The 24,081-nt window shown below is 56.3% G+C and overlaps 1 protein-coding gene and 1 long non-coding RNA gene across 3 annotated transcripts; one reads left to right on the forward strand and one right to left on the reverse strand.

Annotated features, from left to right (window-relative positions):
• The first annotated feature begins 3,389 nt into the window (after nt 1-3,389).
• On the forward strand, nt 3,390-23,448 carry IL3RA (interleukin 3 receptor subunit alpha). Of its 2 annotated transcripts, none has more exons than XM_027534333.1 (13): nt 3,390-3,671; nt 4,491-4,612; nt 8,510-8,608; nt 13,978-14,105; nt 14,642-14,756; nt 15,467-15,596; nt 15,978-16,156; nt 16,896-17,014; nt 18,752-18,778; nt 19,366-19,486; nt 21,046-21,145; nt 22,712-22,793; nt 23,106-23,448. In XM_027534333.1, the coding sequence occupies exons 3-13, from the start codon at nt 8,545-8,547 to the stop codon at nt 23,178-23,180; spliced, it is 1,140 nt and encodes a 379-aa protein (XP_027390134.1). In that variant the 5' UTR covers nt 3,390-3,671; nt 4,491-4,612; nt 8,510-8,544; the 3' UTR covers nt 23,181-23,448. The 2 variants fall into 2 exon arrangements, with proteins under 2 accessions (XP_027390134.1, XP_027390133.1); XM_027534332.1 differs by lacking the exon at nt 3,390-3,671 and adding an exon at nt 3,814-3,953.
• Nucleotides 3,869-4,855, reverse strand: LOC113887281. Its single transcript, XR_003509693.1, has 2 exons — nt 4,639-4,855; nt 3,869-4,199 (listed from the first exon to the last, which is right to left on the reverse strand). It is a non-coding gene; the product is annotated as an uncharacterized LOC113887281 (long non-coding RNA).
• Nucleotides 23,449-24,081: the final 633 nt, after the last annotated feature.

The following is a 24,081-nucleotide window of genomic DNA, read 5'->3' on the forward strand; positions in this document are numbered from 1 at the left end:
TTCTCAGAGCTAAGTTTTCTAAGAGCGAAGTCTCAGAGCTAAGACTAAGATGCTGTCTTCCGGAGCTCCGAGTCCTAAACATGCCCAAATAGAAAGTACTGGCTACTTGCAGGTCGCGGCTGTATTATTATTATTATTATTTTTTCAGTTGACAGAGAGCAGGCTGGCCTGACTCCCAAGGGCAAGGCCAGGGAGTGTCCTCTGGTCTGCGTTCTGGGCACGTCGTCCCCACCTGAGGCTGAGTGGAAGGGGGTTTTAGGGGCTGTGCTTCTGGGAATACAGAGGGAGACCCCTCCCCACCTCCCGCCTTGGAAACTGACCCACCAGTCCAGCATCTGCATGGACGCTCAGAACCGCCCGTCTGGCTGGGATCCCAGAGAGACAGCGAGCTGTCGTCCAGCCCCCGATGGACATGTGGCCTTGGGATGATGTCCGTCAGCCGTGGGGTCACGGGCTTCCCAGGATCCGCCCATTAGAGGAAACACTCGAGCGAAACCTCGGGCCCTGACCGGGGCACCCTGGTGACCGTGCGCGTGCGTTATTTTTGTACGACAAGAGATCCTGAGAAGGGACACGGAACTGACGGGCCACCACCCACTGGAAGAGTTCAAGAAAGGTCTCCTTCAGCCTTTCGGTATCTCGCGGGCACCCTTCTGGGCTGCACAATGGGAAGGACCCCGATTCAGAGCGATTGGCCGGAGGTAACCTGCAAACGCGCGCTCTCGGTGGCTGCCCTCCCCGACGCGACGGACGCGAGTCTGAGAAAGCGCCGGGAGTCAGTGATGGACAGGGAGGCCCGGCGTGCTGCGCGGTCCACGGGCCGCAGAGAGTCGGACACGCCCGCGCGGCCGAACCACAAAGCTCATCTGCATGAAAGCCGGGAGCGTGAGCCACGGCGCAGAGCAGTCGTCCTGGGTTCCCTTACCCCCGTGTTCCCCGCCCGGGGGACCCCCACCCTGGACCAGTGAAACCTCTTGCTTTCTCAGCACGCGTGTCTCCTCGGACGGTTCGTTCCTGAGCGTCGGAGGAGAGCCCGCTCTCGGCCCCGGGCAAGGCGTCCCCCCGCTCCCCACACCTGCTTCCTGTACCGTGGCTGCTCCGCCGTGCTGGCTGCACCCTCGGGAGGCAGGGGGTGAGGGGGAGGCAGGGGCACAGCTGCCCAGCGCCGGGGCTTGAGAAGCCGCGATTCTGGCCTCCCTCCCGGCCCAGCTGCTTGGAGCCCCGGGCTCGCCCAGTCGCACTCGCGGTTCCCCGTTTCTGTTCCCTGCGGACCCCGCCCCACCTCGAGGGCCGGATCCCGGCCGCACGGTGAACAAGCGCGTCCTTCTCTGGCACTCCTGGTTCTGTGCCGGCTGTTTTGAAGGTGAGGATGGAGCCAGGGTCCCCGGAGTTGGGGACCAACAGGTCTGCGATGCCGGGGAGGCTCAGGGCTCAGCGCACACGTGCCCACAGGCCTCTGTGCCGCAGACCCAGATGCTGAACCTCAGCACCCCCCACTTTGTGGGGACCTGGCGGGGCTGTGAGCAGATCTGGGTGTACAGTTCCTGAAACAGGCCTGGCACTGGCAGCTCCCAGCTCAGCACGTCCAGGCTTCGCTGGTGGCTCAGACGGTAAAGAATCTGCCTGCCATGCGGGAGACCCGGGGTCGATCCCTGGGTGGGGAAGATCCCCTGGAGCGGGGCATGGCAACCCACTCCAGTGTTCTTGCCTGGAGAATCCCCATGGACAGAGGAGCCTGGTGGGCTACAGTCCACGGGAAAACAAAGAGTCGGACACGACTGAGTGACTGAACAAGAATGCCAACACGGGGACTGTGCCCCCATCACATTGTCCAAATAAAACATGTCTTATTTAAAAAAAGAAGAAGAAAAGAAAAAGGGAAAGAAAGAAAACAAATGAAAAAAATAAAGAAAAGACAGAATATAAAGATGGAAGGACAGAAAGGAAGAAAAAAGAAAGGGGAAAAAGAAAAAAGAAAGAAAGGGTGGAAAATAAAGAGAAATAGAAAAGAAAGATGGAAAGCCAGAAAGGAAGAAAGAAACGAATGTGGGAAAAAGAAAGGGGAAAAAACAGATTAAAAGAAATAAGACAGAAAAGAAAGAGAAATAAGACAGAAAAGAAAGAGAAATAAGACAGAAAAGAAAGAGAAATAAGACAGAAAAGAAAGAGAAATAAGACAGAAAAGAAAGAGAAATAAGACAGAAAAGAAAGTTGGAAAGACAGGAAATGAGAGACAGAAATAAAGGAAGAAAGAAAAGAAAGGGGGAAAGAAAAAAGAGAGGGAAAAAGAAATAAAGATAGATAAGACAGAAGAGAAAGAACGGAAAGCCAGAAAGGAAGAAAGAAACGAATGTGGAAAAAAGAAAGAGAAATAAGAAAGATGGAAAGACAGAAAAGAAGCAAGAAAGAAAAGCAAAATAAAAAGAAAGCAAAGAGAAGGAAAGGAAAGAGGAAAAAAGGGGAAGGAAAAGAGGGTGAAGGTCGAAGCCGGGCAGTCCCCGCGAGGCCCTTCCCTTGGCCCCCTCAGTGGAGCTGACGCTGCAACTCGGGAACGTCCGCGTCTGCACGTCCAGCGCTCACCCCTGCTCCATGGCGGCCGCACCTCCTTGTCAGAGCCCTGGACGGTGGGAGGGCCAGCTGGCGTGTGTCATAACCGCGGGGCCAGCACAGAGGTCAGCGTGGCCTCCTTATCTCCGTGGGCCCCTGCTGCCCCTGCTTCTGCAGAAACCACCGGGTTCCTCCCCCTGCCCCAGCTCTGTGTCGGGGCGCAGAGCAGACACGCTGCCCGGAAAGGGGTCCACTCGGGGCTCAGCGCCGTGCGGGCCATGTCTGCTCTGGACTGACTGCGATCCCCTCACTTGGGTCATCTGTCCCCCTCCTCCGTCTCCCTGGAAGCCCCCCTCGCAGCTCCCCTTCATCCTACTTCCATCCTAGACCACGTGGGACCTGAGACAAGAGGCGTGCACCCCAGGTGGTCATTGTCCATCAGGCATTCTGGAATCGCCCTGTGCTTAGCAAGACGGTCATCATCCCTGAGGGGGACGAAGGGACCAAGGATCTGACCTTTTCCCTTGGGGTGGGGGACAGTGGCTTTTGGATACTCGGGAACCAAGACTCCTGCTCTGTGGCAGGCAGGCGGCCGTCACAGAGGACTCCACGCTGGACAGCTGCAATCCACAGGAAACCATCCTCTCCCGCAGTCCTGGGGATCACATGTCTGAGGTCCTCGGGTCCCAGGACGGTTCAAGGGGTCCCAGGACTGAGATCCCTCCAAAAAGTCTCCTGGGGAGGGTCCTCCCTGCCTCTTCCAGCTCCTGGGGGCTCCAAGCATCTGTCCCTGGGCGGGGGGCCGCCCCGCTCCCATCTCTGCCTCTATCTACAAGCGGCCGTGTCCTATCTACAGGCCCATGTACGAGCAGCCGTCTGCTCAGGACGGCGGCCCCATGGGACGTGGGGACTGCCCTGTCCGAGCTGGACTGTGTGTTACCCTCATCCTTAGCCCTGCGAGAGAGCCCCGCTTCCACAGGAGGTCAGGCTCTGAGATTCCAGGTGGACGTGCAAGGCCTAGGTGGGAGGAAAGGAGACAGGGAGGCAGACGGGAGGACCCGGCCCACGACGCCAGACCCCGTCTGATGGGGTGGAGGCCCGTCAGACTCTGCTCTGCACCCCGGGTAAGACCCCCACGCACAGCCCCACCCAAGAGGTGGGGAAGGCAGACGGCTGCCCCTGGAGACGCAGTCCTGAGCAGCACCTCCTGGGGGACTCCGGGATTTGGCACGCATCTCCTGGCCGCTGAGATGTGTCGTCCGGGGTCCATCATGAGGAGGAACAAGCGAGTGGGGCTGGAACCCAGAAGCTGTGACAGACACACAGGCGAGTGACCCGTGTTGAGCGGGGCCATGGAGGAGGCCCCGGGCACGGGGAAGTCAGAGACGGCGCCTGGGAGCATCTTGGTGGGTGTTCTCGGCTGAAAGGTAGACGTGGGGGACAGAGACTCAGGCATTCAGCGCGTGGGGGGACCCAGGGGCACCTCCTTGTCCCCGCGGGCACGAGCAGTCACTCCCACAGGGACCTTGACAAAGGGGGGTGGCATCCAGGCGACCAGGGCCCCCCAGACATTCGTTCTGGCCGGCTCCAGGAAATTGCCCAAGACTGAGGTGGAGCGGTGGGCAGCCACTGGGGTCCTGACAAAGCAGAAGCTGCAAACGAGAAGTGAGAACAGGAAAAGAAATACTTTGAAAGAGAAAGTGTTTCTTCCAGGAAAAACCCAGGGCTGTTGCCAGGGTCCTGACCCCCAGATTCTAATTCTGACTCGAGGGCAGGGGAGGAGGGGCCAGATGCCAGACTCGGTCACTCATGGGGTTGATGATTCTTATTTTTTTTTCCTGATGAGGTGGAGCCGCCCCCTGCCCCACCCGGAGACTATAAAAAACACTGAATGGGGGAGAAAATACACACCCACACCCATAGAAGTTTTGTTTCTCCTTCAGGAAGCAGACCGCAGCACACGGCCGGGAAATCAAGCCCAGGGTCCACCCCCATGCCAGCAGGACAGGCACGAAGGAGCTGCTGCCTGTCTCCCACTGACGTCAGACTCTGCTCTGCATCCCAGGTAAGACCCCCACACACACTCCTCACCCAGGAGGTGGGGAAGGCAGACAGCTGCCCCTGGAGACTCAGTCCTGAGCAGCACCTCCTGGGGGACACCGGGATTCGGAACGCATCTTGTGGCCGCTGAGATATGTCGTCTGAGGTCCATGGCAGGCTGGATCCAAAGGCTTTATGCCTGAGAAACAATGATAGAGGGTCTATCTAACCAACCCAAGTGATGCAGGTTCGATCCCTGGGTCAGGGAAGATCCCCTGGAGGGGCGCATGGCAACCCACTCCAGTATCCTTGCCTGGAGAATCCCATGGACGGAGGAGCCTGGTGGGGCTACAGTCCAGGGGGTCGCAGAGAGTCGGACATGACTGAGCGCAGGACAGGACGCTGGTTTCAGCCTTGTACGAGCCTGGATGTGTGGTGTATTTTCACCGGTTCTGTGTTTCGTGCTGGGTCTTACGGTTGAACGAATGAGCTGGTCGGAGTGGCCTTCCCAGGACGAGAGGTGCCCGGTAATCACAGTGCCCACCAACGCTTTCTGGCTCAAATTCCTGCCACCTCCAACCCAAGCAAGGTGGGCTGCTAATGTCGAGAGCTCCACCGTCTCCCTCTTCCAATTCTGCGGACCCCAGCCCCCAGCCTCTGGGGGCCCAGGTCTGTCCAGACAGGCCCCGTCCCTTCGTTCTTTGGGGTCACCAGCATACGATGACCACGTTCATGCCGTTTGGGTCTTTAAAGATGTGAGCGCCTCCAAGTGAGGGTGGAAGCCTGTGGGTGGATACGAATGTCACGGGACTGGAGCCCGGTATATGCTGCAGCAGGGTGGGAAGGGGGGAGCAGGGAGCTTGGCTTACCTGAGCAGAAGCCAGGAGCCCACCGCCGTCCTTCCAGGGACATCCCCGAGGGCTGTCTGCATGGATGAAGACGAGCCCCACGGCCTCCTCGTCGGATCGTGATGAGTGAGAGTTGCCCAGTCGTGTCCGACTCTTTGTGGACCATACAGCCCATGGGATTCTCCAGGCCAGAATACTGGAGTGGGTTGCCGTTCCCTTCTCCAGGGCATCTTCCTGACCCAGGGATGGAACCCAGGTCTCCCGCATTGCAGGCGGATTCTTTACCAGCTGAGCCATCAGGCAAGCCCAAGAATACTGGAGTGGATAGCCGTTCCCTTCTCCAGGGCATCTTTCCGACCCAGAGATCAAACCCAGGTCTCCCGCATTGCAGGCGGATTCTTTACCAGCTGAGCCACCAGGGAAGCCCCCTCATCTGATACTTGTTCAGTGTTCGGAATTTTTTTTCTCCCCGTGAGCTTGCTACCTGAACCACTCGTCGCTCAGTCGTGTCCCACTCTTTGCGGTCCCATGGACCGTAGCCCCCCAGGCTCCTCTGTCCATGGGGATTCTCCCAGGCAAGAAGACTGGAGTGGGTTGCCGTTTTGTCCTCCAGGGGACTCTTCCCTACCCAGGGATTGAGCCTGCCTCTCCTACACGGGCAGGCGGACTCTCTGTCACTGAGCCACCCGGGAAGCCAGAACTCTCGTGGGCAGGGCGTGGATTGTGACGCTGGGCTTATAGGCAGCCTCCTCTCAAACCTGGTGCCTCATGCCTCACTCTCCACACCCTGATCCTTGTTCTTTAACTGGATTGCCAAGCGTCCGTCCCTGTATACCTCCCTGTGATACCGAGTCTTGGGTCTTCCCTGTTGACCTGTCCTGAGAAGGAGTCTCTCCCGGCTTCACCCCGAGTTCAGGGAGAACCACAAGAGTCAGACTCTGGGATCGAATGTGTGTGAAAGCTGGCACTTTGTGGGGGGGGCACAGATCAGTCCTAGGGAGTCTCATGGGAGTCTCGGACCAGGCTGGGGGAGCAGGCAAGGTCCTGGATGGCTGGAGTCTGGGCTGGGTGTCGTGATGGAGAAGCTGAGAAGGCCCTGAAGGATGTGGGGGAGAGTCCTCACCCCTCCTCATCAGTTCCCAGGCTAGATTCTCAAGGTGAGGTGCCCTGGGAGGGGGGCACATTGGGGGAGCAATCCTGAGGCCCTGGGGAGTGGCGGACCCCAGGCAGGGGAGCGTCTGAGGCTCTGAGGCCCTGGGGAGGGGCGGCCCCCAGGCAGGGGAGCATCCGAGGCTCCATCTATGTGGCCGCCGCCCACTGGCCTACAGGGACCGATGGCGGTTGCGTGAATGACATAAGCAGGTGGGGAGGGGAGGGGTGGGTGGGCTCCACCAGGAGACCCCACGGCTGGGACCTGGGAGGTGCGGAATGCAGAGCCCCCGGGGAAGGTTCAGGAGAGCCAGCCTGCTGAAGTGGGGGGTGCTTCCTGGGGACTCCGGGGCAGAATTCTGGTGGGGGTGGTGAGACAGCATGGATTGCGTTACCGTAACTCATTCTGAGCAGGAAACTGAGTCAATGTGATTTCATGCGTTTAACTGCACTTCCTTCCACTGTTTGTGAGTCCAGCATTTCCCGGCGCTGCCTGGAAGGTGCTTTCTGGGCTCCTGTATGGGGTGGTGCCAAGGGCGAGTGATAACCCAGGGCGGGAGTGCCGTAGAGACAGGCTGATACACACGCAGGCACACAGACATACAGGTGCACACATGTGGACATGTATGCAGACATGCACACAGACATGCAAACACATGTGTGCACACAGATGCACCGACACATGAATAAGATGCTCACACAGATACATGTGTGTGCATGCAAGGCCCACAGAGAATGTTTATGCACACATGCACACCTGCATGTACACAGGCACACACAGTGTGCACACAGACGCAGACAGATACACACAGATACACACACGCCATGCACGCACATAAACACAGGTGATGTGTGCTCACATGTGTGCATATACAGAGACATGCAGTTTGCACAGATGCACACACAAGACACATACACAGATGCACACAGGCACCAGACACATAAACACAAGTAGTGTGTGTACACATGCGTACACAGGCACACACGTACAGTGCACACAGATGCACGTATAAGACATGCACACACGTGCACTCATGCAGACGCACACATGCACACAGATATGCACAGACACACACGGGCACATGTACGCACGCTCAGTGCACAAACACGTGAACGCATGCATGCACACATGCACACAGGCATGCACATACACACGTGCGTATAGACAGATACACACATGTGACATATATGTATACACACTCTGCACAGACACATGAACACATGCACACACACAGACATGCGGAGCACACAGGTGCATGTATGTGACACATGTACACATGTGCACTCACACATATACACACTTGCACACAGAAATATACACAGATACACACGTGCACATATATGCACACTCAGTGCACAGACATAAACACATACATGCATACACGTGTGCACACAGACATATTCACAGAGATACACCCATGCACATATATGCATGCAGAGCCACATAAACACAAGTAATGGGTACACACATCCATACACATGCACAGACATATACACAGATATCCATCCATGCCACACACACACATAGACACAGGTAATGTGTGGTCACATGTCTGGATATACATATAAAGAGACGTGTAGTTTTCACAGATGCATATACAAGACACATACACACATGTGCGCACACAGACATATACACACATGTACACAGACATACACACGCACTTATAGGCGCAGTGAGCACATAAACACATGGATGCACATGCACACACAGGCATGTGGTATACACAGATACACACAGGTACACACGTACACGCACATGCATACACACACATGTGCACACATGCACACACATGGGAGGCTCCCCTCCCGAAGCGGCTCCTTGCCCTTCCACCAGGACACCCCCGGGGGGTTCAGTCCCCTCCTGCCCCCTCCCCCAGCTGTCCCCGCAGCCACCCCACTGGTCACTGTATCTTCTCCTGCAGCTGACAACCGCCGTCCTGTGGGAACTGCCTGGCCCATGGCCCTCCCCTGGCTGGCCGTGCTCCTGACACTCATCTGCTGCTCGATGACCACGGACCACGGTAGGAAAAGCCGGAGGGAAAACGGCCCCGTGCGGTGTGCCGGGGTCCCTGGGGCTGTGCTGCTTTTCAGTTAAACGGCCGTCGCTGGGGTCACGGCCGCGCCACTGGGCCGCCGTACGAGATAATCAGCCGCTTCCCGTTGTAGCCCTCTTCTCAGCCGCCTTGGCGGGTACATCTTGCAAGACTCGGACCTCAGAGCCAAGATGTTCATACTGATACGGTCACGAGGCTACGGCCAGAGCTGCTGGTGTAGCTGGGGCGCTGGGATCCGTCTCTTATCTTTGATTTCCTGTCATCCTCTTCCTGGGTCGGGAGATCTCCATGGGAAAATGAGGGTGACGGGCTGAACCCTGTCCTCAGCAAGTCCATGGGCTCAAGTCGTAACCAACAGAACCCCAGAACGGGAGTTGTTTGGAAATACAGTCTTGACACGCGCTCTTTTTTAAATATAATATTATGTATACATATTGGCTGTTTGGGGTCTTTGTTTCAGCATGCAGGCTTTTCTCTAATTTCGGTGAGCGGGGGGCCTTCTCTGTAGTTGCCGTGTGCAGGCTTCTCATTGCCGTGGCTTCTCTTCTTGTGGATCACGGGCTCTAGGGCGTGGGTTAAAGGACAGAGTTTGGGACTTCCCTGGCCATCCAGTGGTTAAGGCTTTGCCTTCTGATGCAGAGGACGCGGGTTCCATCCCTGGTCGGGGAGGTAAGATTTTTGGCCTTTGTAGCCAAAAATCCGAAAAGTAAAACGGACACAATATTGTAACAAATTCAATAAAGACTTGAAAACTGGTCCACATGAAAAAAGAAAATGATAAAAAAAAAATGATGCTTTGGGGGTAACTCCATCCTGTTCTTCTGATGTTCCTCCTGGAGATTTAAGGGAGGTAGGGGGCAGACCAGGGTCAGTTCCCAGGATCCACTGATGGTGGATAGTGAGCAATTTACGAAACCATCGTAAGACTCCTCGGGGGTAACAGCTGATCAAGACGTGAGAAAGGGTGACGGAGATTGTCACGCTGCGTGCCCATCTCTGACAGTCTGGCTGATTTTGGGTGGTGGTTGTGGCTGAAGAGAACATTCAGAGTGGGGATTAGGGGGGCTAGCCAGATGCTGCAGGAGAGGTTCCCCTGGGGGACGCCCCCACCCTCAGCTTCCCCAGGTACAGAAATCGTACGTTGCTTCGTCACCCCGCAGTAAGCGCACCCGGCTCCAGCTGCAAACCCGGGGATGCTGGTGGAATTCAAGGACACATGGAGCCCACCAGGCAGGCGTGTGCCCTGGTGAGGGTCTGCACTGGAAGCCCCGCCCATGCGGACTTCTCTGGCTGACCAGCGGACCCCACACAGGGGCCAAGGGGGCGATGTACTCCTCGGGTTCCTGTCCGACTCCCCCTGCATGCAGATGGGGACCAGGCTTTGGGCGACAGAAGGGCGCGGAGCCGGGCCAGCTGCTCACCACAGACGCTCTGTGATTGCGTCAGACAGGGTGACCTGCCTGCGGTGACAGCCACAATGTTGCGTAACTGAGAGAGGTTTGTTCCTTCCGCAAAGGGTGGTGGAATGGAGGTGTGCGTGTGGCTGTGCATATGTGTGTGTGTGTCTCTGTGTGTTTGCACATATATGTATGTGTGTATACGTGTGTCTGTATCTGAGTATATGTGTGTGTACATATACACCCACCCCACGCGTGCATGTGTATGTCGTGTGTATACATGTGTGTATGTGTACATGCCTGTGTATATGGATGTGTGTATATGCGTGTATACGCATGTTCACCTACCCCCATACACGCATGTGTGTATTGTGTGCATACATGTGTGGACATGCATGCACGTGTGTGTATATACCTATACACTCACCCCCATACATGTATGTGCATGTTTTGAGTGTATGTGTCTCTATGGGTACATGCATGTATGGGTCTGTGTGTGTGTGTTAAGGTGTTCGTGTGTGTGTGTGTGCATGCATGTATGTATGGATGAGTGCATGTGTTTATGTGAGTCTCTGTGTGTGTATCTGCATGTGTGTATGTGTGTATGTACATATACACTCACCCCCATACATGCATGTGTGTGTTGTGTGTGTGTGTGTCTCTATGGGTATTGTGTGTATGGCTGTGTGTGCATGTGTTAAGGTGTTCGTGTGTGTGTGTGCCTGCATGCATGTATGTGTATAGGTGTATCCGTGTGCATCTGTGTATTGTATGTGTGTGTGCATATGTGCATATGTGTCCATGTGCCTTTGTGTGTACATGTGTATGTGTGTGTGTATATGTGTATATGTGTGTTGGGGGCATATGTCTCCCTGGGGCCTACTGGCTTACGCAGCTTTGCATTGAGTTAATAAAATACCATAGTCTCGGGGATTAAGTGACAGATTGATTTATCATAGCCCTGGAGACCAGACATCTGAGGTCAAGGTGTCCCAGGGCTGAGCTCCCTGCAGAGTCTCCAGGGGAGGGTCCTTCCCGCCTCTTCCAGCTTCTGGGGGCTCCAGGCGTCCATCCCTGGGCTGATGGCCACCTCCCTCCCGTCTCTGCCTCCATGTGGCTTCTCCTCTGTGTCCGTGTCTCTGCTTTTCTGTCTCTTACAAGGACCCTGTCCTTGGGTTTAGGGCCACCCCCATCCAGGAGGACCTTAATTCAGACCCTTCACTCCATCACGTCTGCAAAGAACCTTGTTTCCAGAGAAGGTCCAATTCTCCGGTCCTCTGATGGTTTGTCGGGGAGGCTGGAGAGAGACCAGCGTTCATTCCACGCCAGCTGGCTCCATCATCTCCTCGGAGCAGTGTGTAGAGGCCTCCCAGGGCGTTTTTCAGGGGCCGCAACTGCAAGGACCACAGGTTGCTTCCGTCCGTCTCTCCGTGTCGGTATCAGTCCCATGACCACAGCTGGTGACCAGAGGGGCTGGGAGATGCGGGAGCTCTAGAAGGGGAGGGGGCTTCCTTCACATCTCAGGATGCTACCCCGCCCCCCACGTCCTGCCTCTTGTCTGCCCCCACTGTCCTGGGGCCCAGGCTGCTGCCCACTCTGGGATCACATCAGGCCCTTTGTAAGGAGGGGTCACTGACCACAGGCAGGAAGTGACCTCCTCTCTAGGAGACACAGTGAAGGAAGCGGGCTGCAAGCTGCAACATTGTAACATGACCCACCCTTCAAGCCCTCCTAAAAATACAACCTCGGTGGAACTGCATCGGAGGGGCTTGTGGGTACAGGAGACAGTGGAAGAGAAGGAAGCACCAAGGCATATGGAGAAGTGGTTAGTCTTTCACCACTGAGTCTTAATTAGCGCATGGATTTTTCATAGCTTTATCAGGGGAAGGACGTGTTCTTCTATTTCTAGTTAGCTGAGAGCTGTTAATCTCCAGGGGTGTTAAAACGCTGTCAAAATATTCAGAAAGGAAAAACAAAGGCTGTGACTTCCCTGGGGGTCCACTGGTTAAGACTCCGTGTTTTCAGTGTAGGAGACACGGGTTTGATCCCTGCTCTGGGTCCGAACATCCCGCATGCCATGTGGTATGCCCAGAAGAGAAAAAAGTAAATGAAACAAGGGGCAAAATATTTCCTGCTTCTGTTGAGGAGATCATCAGTTTTCTGTTTAAAAAGGGTGAATCAAAAAAATTAAAAATAAAAGGGTGAATCATAGTGATGGTTAAAATAACCTTGCCTTCTTAGAGTAAGTGTCTGGGATCAAGAGGTATTACCAGCTTTATATGTTGCCCTATTTTATGTACTCACATTGTGTAAAGGAATTTTGTATCTATGTGATATTGGTCTCTAGTTTAAGTTCAGTTTAGTTGCTCAGTGGTGTCTGACTCTTTGCAACCCCATGGACTGCAGCACACCAGGCTTCCCTGTCCATCACCAACTCCCGGAGCTTGCTCAATCTCATGATCATTAAGTTGGTGATGCCATCCAACCATCTCCTCCTCTGTCGTCCCCTTCTCCTCCCACCTTCAGTCTTTCCCAGAATCAAGGTCTTTTTCCAGTGAGTCAGCTCTTCGCATCAAGTGGCCAAAGGATTGGAGCCTGAGCTTCAGCTTCAGTCCTTCCAATGAATATTTGGGACTGATCTCCTTTAGGATGGACTGGTTGGATCTCCTTGCAGTCCAAGGGACTCTCAAGAGTCTTCTCCAACACCACAGTTCAAAAGCATCAATTCTTCAGCGCTCAGCTTTCTTCATAGCCCAACTCTCACATCCATACATGACTACTGGAAAAACCATAGCTTTGACTAGAGGGTCTCTAGTTTACTTATATTATTTATTTTGGGCTTCCTTGGTGGCTCAGACAGTAAAGAATCTGCCTGCAATACAGAAGACCTGGGTTCAATCCCTGGGTCAGTAAGATTTCCTGGAAAAGGGAACGGCAACCCGCTCCAGTATCCTTGCCTGGAGTATCCCATGGACAGAGACAGGAGCCTGGCGGGCTACAGTCTATGGGGTCACAAAGATTCGGACACGACTGAGTGACTGAACCGAACTGACTGCCCTGAACGGCTGTTTTAACAGACTTCTCTATTACTTTCATCGTCTGCCATTTATGGCGCGACTTTTTTCTTTAACATTTATTTGGGTCTTGGTTGTGGCACTCGGGTTTCTCTCTAGTTGTGCTGTGCGGGCTCCGTTGCCCCGAAGCATGTGAGATCTTAGTTCCGTGACCAGGGATAGAACTCACGTCTGCTGTACTGGAAGGTGGATTCTTAACCACTGGGCCACCAGGGAGGTCCCAACGGGACGGTTTCTAAGCCCTGATACTTCTGTTCAGAGACAACATATTCCCGCTTCTCTTGTGTGTCTAGGAACATTTTATCCAGTGCCATCCTGTAAACCCATCCTGTAAACCCATCCCATAAACCCATCCCGTAAACCCATCCTGTAAACCCGTCAAAGCTGGAGATGTAAGAGACGTGGGTCCCATCCCTGGGGAAGGGCCCTGGAGGAGGGTATGGCAGCCCACTCTAGTACTCTGGCCTGGAGAATCCCATGGACAGAGGAACCTGGCAGGCTGCAGTCCACGGGGTCGCTAAGAGCCGGACACGACTGAAGCGACTTAGCATGCACGCGTGCGGTGTTGCTTTCAGCTGTAGAGCAAAGTGGATCAGCCATATGAACACAGCTTTCTTCAACACGTGTGGCTGACAAAGGTACATTTCCTAACCACAAGGATGGGAGAGGTGACCTGCTTTCCTGATGTTTCCCCCCATATCATTGGTGAGAAGCTGGGATCACTAAGATGCTACAAATTCCTGATTTTGAATTTGTACAAATTCGTGGTTGCTCCTGGCAATCACGTCTCCGCCTAGAACTCAGCTTCCCAAAGGCTGACTCCCCACACGCAGTTTATGCCTTGTGTGTCTCTCCCACTCTGTAGCCATCTCTGATCCAGACCCACCGATTAAGAACTTAAGGATAGATCCAGAAAGAAAAAGATTGGCCTGGGACCAGCACGGAAATGTTTCTGAAATTGGGTGTTACGTCAATTCGAAAATTTTAAAAAAGGTAAGCCGTCTTCCCTGTACTTAGCCTCACAGAGACATGGGTTCCACCCTTGGGCCCAGGGGTCATTTATGGGCACCACGGCTCAAGACATCCACAGTGGTACCTACTGGACAGGATTGGTGTGAAAAGGAGCTGAGATATTGCAGCTGGACAGACAAGCCCAGTTGAAAGTGGTGTTGTTGTTCAGTCGCTCAGTCGTGTCTGAGTCTTTGCAGCCCCGTGGACTGCGTCACGCCAGGCTTCCCTGCCCATCACCAACCCCTGGGGCTTGCTCAAACTCATGTCCATCGAGGCAGTGATGCCATCCAACCATCTCATCCTCTGTCGTCCCCTTCTCCTCCTGCCCGCAACCTTTCCCAGCATCAGGGTCTTTGCCAATAAGTCAGTTCTTCACATCAGGTGGCCAAAGGATTGGAGTTTCAGCTTCAGCCTCAGTCCTTCCAGTGAAAGTTCGGGGTTGATTTCCTTTAGGATGGACTGGTTGGATGTCCAGGTGACTTGATTTTATTGTGAATAAGTGGCTTCATCTCTCTCAGGCAATAGAGAAGCCCTATTGCAGTCTTGGCGACTTGTCGTGCGAAGTGAAAAACTATACTGTGAAGGTGATAAAAGGTCAACCGTTCTCTGCTTGGATTCAGTATCCAAAGCAAGGTGAGGGGTAGATGCTCTCTTGGGGTTCCGTTTGCTTTTGATCACCCGTTAGCATTCTGAATACCGAGGTAATGACTTTTAACTTGGATGGATGGGTCTGCAGTGATGTAGCTTTGTGGGAAAAAGGCCATTTCTTGAGAGTCCCTTGCACAGCAAGGAGATCCAACCAGTCCATCCTAAAGGAAATCAGTCCCCAGTGTTCACTGGAAGGACTGATGTTGAAGCTGAAGCTCCAATACTTTGACCACTTGATGCAAAGAACTGACTCATTTGAAACGACCCTGATGCTGGGAACGACTGAAGGCGGGAGGAGTAGGGAACGACAGAGGATGAGATGGTTGGATGGCATCACCAACTCGATGGACATGAGTTTATGATGGACAGGGAGCTGGTGATGGACAGGGAGGCCTGGCGTGCTGCAGTCCATGGGGTCGCAAAGAGTCAGACGCGACTGAGTGACTGAACTGCACTGAACTGATGTTCAAATTCGTGTCCACTGAGTCCTTGAGGATTGACTGGTTATCTCTCCTTGCCGTCCAAGTTAATGTCCGCTGACAGCTCAGTGACTCCGTGGTATATACGTGTATTCTTTCTCATATCCTTTTGCATGACGGTTTTTCCCGGAAGAGAGGGTAGGTGGTCTACAGAGCCGGACCCTGTATCGAGGAGCTCACTTTCCCCACCCCTCCCTCTTCTTTGCGAACCCCAAGGCAACCCCCTGGCGGCCGCGGACAACCTGACCTGCCGGGTGCACGACGTGGATCAGCTCAGCTGCAGCTGGGCGGTGGGCGAGGAGGCCCCGGCGAACGTTCAATACCATTTCTATCTGAAGCACCCCTTGTAGGTGTGACCTCGCGCTCCGCCGGGCTCCGACCCCAAGCCCACCCCCCCAAAAACCCAGGGGCGGGCTTCAGGACGGGGCTTTAGGGGGCGGGCCTTCAGGGGCGGGGCTTCAGGGGCGAGGGTTTCGGGGCGGGGCTTCAGGGGCGGGCCTTTGGGGCGAAACTTCAGGGGCGAGGGCTTGGGGGCGGGGCTTCAAGGGCTTTGGGTTGGGGCGGGGCTTCAGGGCGGGGCGGGGCTTTGGGACGGGGTTTCAGGGGCGGGGCTTCATGATGGGGCTTTGGGGGCGGGCCTTCGGGGCGGGGCTTTGGGACGGGGCTTTAGGGGCGGGGCTTCAGGTTCGCCCCCTGACCCTGCCCCACGCGCCTGCTGCCCGGCCAGGAAGACGTGGCCATGTCCCAAGTACATGCAGAACCAGCAGGGCGTCAACGTCCAGTGCCATTTTGACAGCCTCTCCCTTCAACCTGAACGCCAAACTCTGTTCCGTTTCCTGGTGAATGGTACCAGCGGTGGCTCCAAAATCCCCTGCCGCCAAATGACCCATAGATTGGAAGAAATTGGTGAGAAAACGTGAAAACCTCCTTCACGTGCCCCCCCCCGCGAAGTTCCTTGGCTTTGCGATCCTGGCATCTTGTGGCGGAGAGTGGGGCAGGGTACCCCACCCTTGGAACCAAATGCCTCAAGCTGGGGGCTGTGTGTTACTCGCTCAGCCGTGTCCGGCTCTTTGGGACCCCATGGGCTGCAGCACGCCGGCCCTCCCTGTCCATCACCAACTCTCGAAGTTTACCCAAACTCATGTCCATTGAGTCCATGATGCCATCCAACCATCTCATCCTCTGGTGTCCCCTTCTCCTCTTGCCCTCAATCTTTCCCAGCATCAGGGTCTTTTCAAGTGAGTCAGTTCTTGGCATCAGGTGGCCCAAGGATTGGAGTTTCAGCTTCAGCATCAGTCCTACCAATGAATATTCAGGGTTGATTTCCACAGGCTGTAGAGCGCTCGGATTTCAGTCCTTGCCGCTCATGGGCTCGCTGGTTCTGGCTCCCTGGCTCCAGAGCACAGTCTCAACAATTGTAGCCCATGGGCGTAGCTGCTCCAGGGCATGTGGGATCTTCCTGGACCAGGGACTGAACTCCTGTCTTCTGCACTGGCAGATGGATTCGTATCCACTGGATGGGTCCACAGGGAAGGAAGTCCTAGGAGGCCTGTTTTAAAAGTATCTTTGGGAAACAATTTTTGTTTGTTTACTTTTCCTGTGCTTTACTCATTGAAGTGTTGTTGTTTTTTTTCCCCTCCCCTAGAAATATTAGCTGCCCCGAACATCACAAAAAAGTGGTGTAACGAAAGCTACTCATTCATGGAATGGGAAGTAAGGAGTCTCTTTACTGAAGACATCAAGTATGAACTTGAGATACAGAAGGTAAGCATGCCGCCTCCCAGGTGAGCATCTCTTGTGGTCTGATGCCCAGGACTCTGGAGTTTTCGGGGTAGTCAAAGCGTCTGAAGAAAAGAGGAACCGTAAGATAAGTGACTGTGGTGAAACCCGAAGTGATTGGTTGTTTGGGACTCCCCCGGCCGTCTGTCGGTTAAGACATCCCCTTCAGTGCTGGGGGTGTGAGTTCAATGCCTGGTTGGGGACCTAAGATCCCACGTGCCCTGAGGCCAAAAAAAAAAAAAAAAGAAAAAAACAGAACGTAAGAGAGAAGCAATATTGAAACAGATTCAATAAAGGCTTTAAGAATGGTCCACCAAAAAAAAAAAAAAAAAAATTGAGACAGCAACAACAAAAAAAGCGTTTGGGTGTTTGAAGGACAACGCTGACCTTGGAAAAGAAGTCAGAACGTGCAGGGAAGTTTTCTCTCGTGTTTGGGGCGGAGGACGCATGCTCAGCTGTCGTTCAGGAGACAAATGATGTGATAGACGAGGCTGAAACAGACACTGGAGAAACCCTCTGAGTGCATGTCACGTGCACGCATCTGGGCTAACTCCCGGCAGTCATATCCGACACTTTGCGCCCCCACGGACTGCAGCCTGCCAGGCTCCTCTGTCCATGGGATGCTCCAGGCAAGAACACTGGAGTGGGTTTGCTCGTCCTCCTGTAGGGGATCTTTCTGACCCGGGATCGAACCCGAGTGTCTTACATCCCCTGCACTGGCAAGCAGCTTCTTTACCACTAGCACCACCTGGTCGTATGTCACAGAGCTTGCAATTTCCGTGTGAGAAATGAAATCCCTCCTCCCCACCAAAGATGGTACCCAGGCGTGCATAGACCCTATGTGTAAAGTGTTCCCCAAGTTCGACACCACTTGAGGGACGGGATGACTGAAATATGGCCACAGAGTGGAATCCTATCCACCAAGAACCGGAGGGTCCTATTTTACAATAGCCTGGACATGGAAGCCACCTAGATGTCCATTGACAGAGGAATGGATAAAGAAGATGTGGTCCACATGTAGACGATGGACTGTTACTCAGTCACAAAGAGGAATGCATTTGAGTCAGGTCTAATGAGGCGCGCAAACCTAGAACTGCTCATACAGAGCAAAGTAAGTCAGAAAGAGAAAAGCAAATGTACATTAACGCCTGTGTAGGGGAGGAGTTTGTCTCAGATGGTACCGAATCAGCCTGCAATGCAGGAGACCTGGGTTCAGTCCCTGGGTCGGGAAGATCCCCTGGAGGAGGAAATGGCAACCCACTCCAGTATCCTTGCCTGGAGAATCCCACAGACAGAGGAGCCTGGTGGGCTACAGTCCATGGGGTCACAGAGTTGGACATGACCAAATGCACACACACAGCCATAGTGTGTGTATATAAATCCCAAACTCCTAATTTGTCCTTCCCCCAGGTACTTTTTCATCCATTGACACGTTATATGCAGTTACCTCTATTTATTATTTTCATGGGCTTCCCTGGTGGCTCAGATGGTAAAGAATCCGCCTGCCAGAACAGGAGACCCAGCTTCGATCCCTGGGTCGGGAAGATCCCCTGGCAACGCACTCCAGTCTTGTTGCCTGGAGCGTCTCATACGTATGACATCTGTGATTTCTGTTCAGTGAGTGATTAGTGCCGACTTTTCTGTGACTGTGAAACCGCTCGGACCAATGAGAGCCTTTCTTGGGTCTGGATCAGACTCCCACGCCCTCCTGTTCTCTTACAGGGCACGGACCTTGCCTACAAAGAGGAGGTGGGTGTCCATCCCGTGCGGCCCCCGCAATCTGCCGTCCCAAGCACAGGCTCCTTATTTCCATCAGTGTCCAGACCCTCTGAGACGAAGCTCCCCAGTGCACAGACTGGGCGTTATCACCTACATACCCCTCCTTCGCGGCTACATCCCTCAGGACTTGGTGACAGCATCCTCACGCCCAACTGACCGAATCTAACCGGCAGAGGCGGCTGTTCCCACCGGCAGTCATGAGTGCCGGTGCAGAACCCATCTCCCTTGTCTGTCTGTGTGCCTCCCTCCCATCTCTGCCTCCGTGTCCACGTGGCTTCTTCTCTGTGCCCATGTCTCCGTTCTTGTGTGTCTTGTGAGGACCCTGTCGTGGAGTTTAGGGCCACCCCCATCCAGGAGGACCTCATCTCAGACCCTTCACCCCATCACCTCTGCAGAGAGCCTGTTGCGTAATAAAGGCATCTTCTGAGACTCTGAGCGTTAGGACCCCCCACACGTGAATCTGGAGAGGCCCCGCTGCACCCCTTCCCAAGCCCCCGTTCTGCAGCCCCAGACCTGCAGGGGTCTCTCCCTTCCGTCTGCTTGATTTTCAACTGCAGACAGAGCTCAAGGTTTTGGGGCTGAGGAATCCGGGACCCTACACAGTGAAGATCAAGGCCATGGACTCCCTGTTCTTCGAGAGCAGACCGGCAGGCCAGTGGAGCGCCCCGCAGCACCTCGGTGAGGGGGACGCCCCTCGGGACTCTCCAGGGGTGGGTGTGTATTGGGGGCGGGGGTCACGGAGACATGGATCCCTGGTGGGCAGCAGCCTGCCAGACACTCTGACCATCGCTGCCCCTTCATGCACCTGCTCCAGGTAGAGGGGACCATCCACCTGCCTCAACCCGGTGCCCCAGAGAGGGCTCCGGGGACCAAGGCTGAATTGTGGAGGGCGGGAGACAGCAGATGGTCCCGGGGAAGCACCCCTGTCCCCAATCCCACTCAGCCCTGCACCGCAGCCCAGCCCATCATACGGGAGGTGTGGGCTGGTATCCGGGCCTTTGTCTCCCACCCAGAGTCCCCCTGGGGATGGGCTGGTAATGGGGTCTTTGTCTCCCATCCAAAGTCACCCTGAGGATGGGCTGGTATCGGGGCCTTTGTCTCCCACGCAGAGTCATCTCCCACCCAAAATCCCCTTGGGGATGGGCTGGTATCGGGGTCTTTGTCTCCCACCCAAAGTCGCCCTGGGGACGGGTTTTCCTCCCCAGTTAGAAGGCCCTCCCCAGGTAAGAGCTGCTGGGTGTCTGTGAGCTCTGCTCCAAAACCCCACCTCCTCTCTGGCCCCAGGCCACACAGCATTCCTGATGTGACCCAGCAGGAAACCTGGGGCTCCAGGCTGAGGCCGTGGCCTGAGTGTCCTGGCGGGAGGGGGAGTGGGGCGGCTGTAACAAATGACCACAGATGAGGGCTTAAGCAACAGACACCCACCCTCCCCGAGCCCTGGAGACCTGACGTCTGAGGTCAGGGGGTCCCAGGGCTGAGCTCCGTCCAGAGGCTCCAGGGGAGGCTCTTTCCCGCCTCTTCCAGCTTCTGGGGCCTCCTGGCGTCCATCCCTGGGCTGGTGGCCGCCTCCCTTCCATCCTTGGTAGACTTTGCGCCCAAGTTGTTCCATGGAGATACGCAAGGTGCACTGGAGACGGCCATTGCCAAAACTCTCAGAAGATAAACTTTTTAATGCATTAAAAAAAAATCCAAAGGGATGTGAAAAATCCGTGATGACCACATATTAAATTCGAAGGCTGACGCAGGGGCGCACCCAGGTCGCTGCAAGCGAAGGAGGTGGTGATGGTTCCCCTGGGAAACAGACGAGCCCACGGGATCCCATGGCGTGTGCTGTGAAAGCGATAGTCACTCAGTCGTATTCGACTCTCTGTGACCCCATGGGCCGTAGCCCGCAGGCTCCTGTGTCCATGGGATTCTCCAGGCCAGAACACTGGAGTGGGTTGCCATTCCTTTCTCCAGGGGAATCTTCCCGACCCAGGGACCCAACCCGGGTCTCCCGCATGGCAGGCACATTCTGTGCGCCAGGCTCCATCTGGTGGTCAGTGGCGGGGGCAGCGGGTGGGTACTGGTATTCTGGCGACTCGGGAAGGATTCCCGCGTGGCCCGGGCAGTGGGCGCAGGTGGCTCATGTCCACGGGGTGCATCGCGCTCTTGGGCGCGCCCCTGAGTCCCCCGCCCCGCAGGGAGGCCGCGGCCCGGCCCCGCCCGACGTTTCCGGCCCGCCCCTTCTTCCGTAGACTGCGGCCGCAAGGACGCGTCCTTCCCGATCTGGCTGGTATACCTGCTGGCCCCGCTCGGGGCGCTGCTCCTGGTGGGGCTCGTCTTCCTGTGTCGCAGGTGAGCCCCGCGCGCCCGCCCCCCCGGGTTTGCGCTCCGGAGGTTTTTTTCTGGAGCGGGGCACGGGCAACCCACCCCAGTATCCGCTGTCTGGAGAATCCCCACGGACAGAGGAGCCCCCCTGAGCGGCTGACATTTTGTGGAGCGCGACCCGTAGGCCCGGCGGCGCGCGCTCCCGCCCGGACCCGTGCGCCCTGCGTCTTGGCCGCGGGACGCGCGCCCCCGTGGTCTCCGGCCGCCGCTTCCAGTCTCCCCAGCGGTCTTTTATCAACCGGACCCTGGTTCCCCCCGGCTGTTCTCTCCCTCCTGCAGAAGCCAAGGAGCCCAAAGTCCACAGTGCACCATCCGGGGAGCGCGGGGGTGTCCTGCCTCCCCGGGCCCCCAGTGCGCGTGGGGCGCGCTGTCTGCGGCCAGGCTCTGCGGCTGGTCCCCACACGCCCCCTGCACTGTGCTCCTCACAGCTCGCCGCGACGCTCTGGGCCCCCACCCCGCCGCCACCAGCAACCTCCGCACTGGCCTCAGGGAGGCCTCCCGAGCCCAGCAGACAGGCAGCAGGCGGACGCGGCGGCGTGCTGCCCTTTCACCCCTGACCGTGCCCTCGCGGTGCCTTCCAAACGCCTGCGCCCTCAGCCTCATCCGTGCGCCGCCCTCCGTCCACCCCTGGGGCTCGGTGCGGCTCCTGCCTCGTGAAGCTTCTGGTTTCACACGCGCGCACACACACACACATGGACAGACACACATAGACACACAGACACACACGGACAGGCATACACAAACACACATAGACACACACACACAGACATACCCAGAAACACACAGACACACACACATAGACACACACACGACCCCATACATATACACATAGACACACACACATGGACACAGACGGACACACACAGATACACAGAGACGCAGACACAGAAACACACACACACAGAGACACACACGACCCCATACATAGAGACACAGACACACACAGATACACAGAAACAGAGACACACACGGACACACAGAGACACGCACATAGACACACAAGCACACAGAGACACACCCGGACAGACACACAGGCGCACACACACACACACAGACATACCCAGAAACACAGACACACATGGCCCCATATATAGACAGACAGACACACACACACACACACACACACACACACACACACACACACCGCCCAGCCAGGGGCTAGGATTGGGAGTGGATAGGCCGCAGCCCCAAAGGAGGGGGTCCACCCGCTCCCAGCAGACGCCACTGGGCGCGGGGAGGTTGCCATGGTGATGGGATGGGGCGGCCGCCATGGTGGTGGGATGGGGCGGCCTCCATCCTTACAGGATCGCGGGGGAGGTGCCGAGAGGGAGCTGACTGAGCCGCCGCCGCCCTGCTGAGGCTCTGATTTCTGTCTCCGGATGGTGTGGGGCGGGGGCTTGGGAACGAAGAGCCCCTCCCAACGGAGGGCGGAGTCCGAGTGCCTGCAGGCCTCGCTGGGGCCCTCTGGGGGGCGCCGCGGCACCGCCGTGCCGCGCGGGTTTCACACCCGCCGCGTCGCTCTTCTCCTCCGAGGTGGCCGTTGATGCAGAAGCTCTTCCCGCGTGTCCCTCACGTGAAAGACCCCGTCGGCGACAGCTTTCAGAACGAGAGGATGGTACGCGCTGCGCGGGAGCTGGGGGTCTGGGCCGCGCGCCCCGCCGGGGGGTCGGGGGCGGAGGGGGGCGCACTTCCCGCTGGCCGCGGCGGTGGCCGAGCAACGTGATGGGCAGGGGAGCTCGCCCCAGAGGCGCGGGCCTGGGAGCCCGTTCCCGAGGCGGGGGTGCACTGTCGGGGCCCCTGCGCTACCCGAGGCTTTCCGGGGTGAACGTGCCGCCCAGCGCCCCCACTCACCCCCACCCCTGCGCCCTGCAGATGGCGCCGCCCCGCGCCCCGCGCCCCGACTCACCCCCACCCCTGCGCCCTGCAGATGGCCTGGGACCCCGAGCAGCAGAGCCAGGAGGAGTGCCCGGTGGTCCGCGTGCAGGTGTTGGGGGAAACGTGAATCTCATGCAACCGGGGCTTCGTTTTTCCACCGGGAGCAGGGCGCACAGCCGGCCTGGTTGGACGCAGACGTTTGCGGCACACTTGAGGATGGGAAGGCCTGGCGCACCTGACCGGGGGTTTGCCTTCGTGCTTATTTCTCAAATAAAGGGCTTTTTGACCTGCCACGGGCACCCTGGAGGTGGGGGTCACCCCGCAATGCCGCACAGCCCCCTGGACACCCCAAATGCCCACTGTGTTGGCTGGCCTGTAAATGGTTGCATTTCCCATTTTGTGTGTGTTAGTCGCTCATTTCCCCTTTTAAGCCCTTTAAATCACTTAATTGAGCTAGGTACACACACACACGTCCCCACACCACCAGCTGCAAGGTTGAATCTGGGGGACAGGGGCAGGTAGACTTGGGTGCTGACCTGCCTCCAGAGACAGCGGGTCGTGGCCCCGTAGGAAAACACCCACCCCCTGAAAGCCCTGGTGCGCTGAGAAGGTAAGGACTCCACCTGCCTAACCCAGGGGGGGGAAGGGTCCCCTGGAGGAGGGCATAGCAACTCGTGTTCTTGCCTGCAGAATCCCATGGACAGAGGAGCCTGGTGGTCCATGGGGTTGCAGACATGACTGAAGGGACTCACACACACACAGACACTGAAAACCCAGGGGAAAGGACTCAGCCTGCCCCCTACAGGAACTCAGGGCTTCTCGGGAGGGACCTCAAACCTCTCTTGTCTTGTGTACACGCTTCAATTTCTCCTGCAAAGAATTCACCCCAACAGCAGAGGCGGGCTTGCAAGCCTGAGGGAGGGAAGCCAGCTGGGCGTGTACCTGCGGTTATCCCACTGGAGGTGCTGAAGGCACCTGGTAACACGTGTCCCGGGTCTGACCACTGGCCGTCAGTGCAGGTCTGGGCT

The sequence above is a fragment of the Bos indicus x Bos taurus genome, chromosome X (genome assembly GCF_003369695.1).
Source record: "Bos indicus x Bos taurus breed Angus x Brahman F1 hybrid chromosome X, Bos_hybrid_MaternalHap_v2.0, whole genome shotgun sequence".
NCBI classification, from domain to species: domain Eukaryota; kingdom Metazoa; phylum Chordata; class Mammalia; order Artiodactyla; family Bovidae; genus Bos; species Bos indicus x Bos taurus.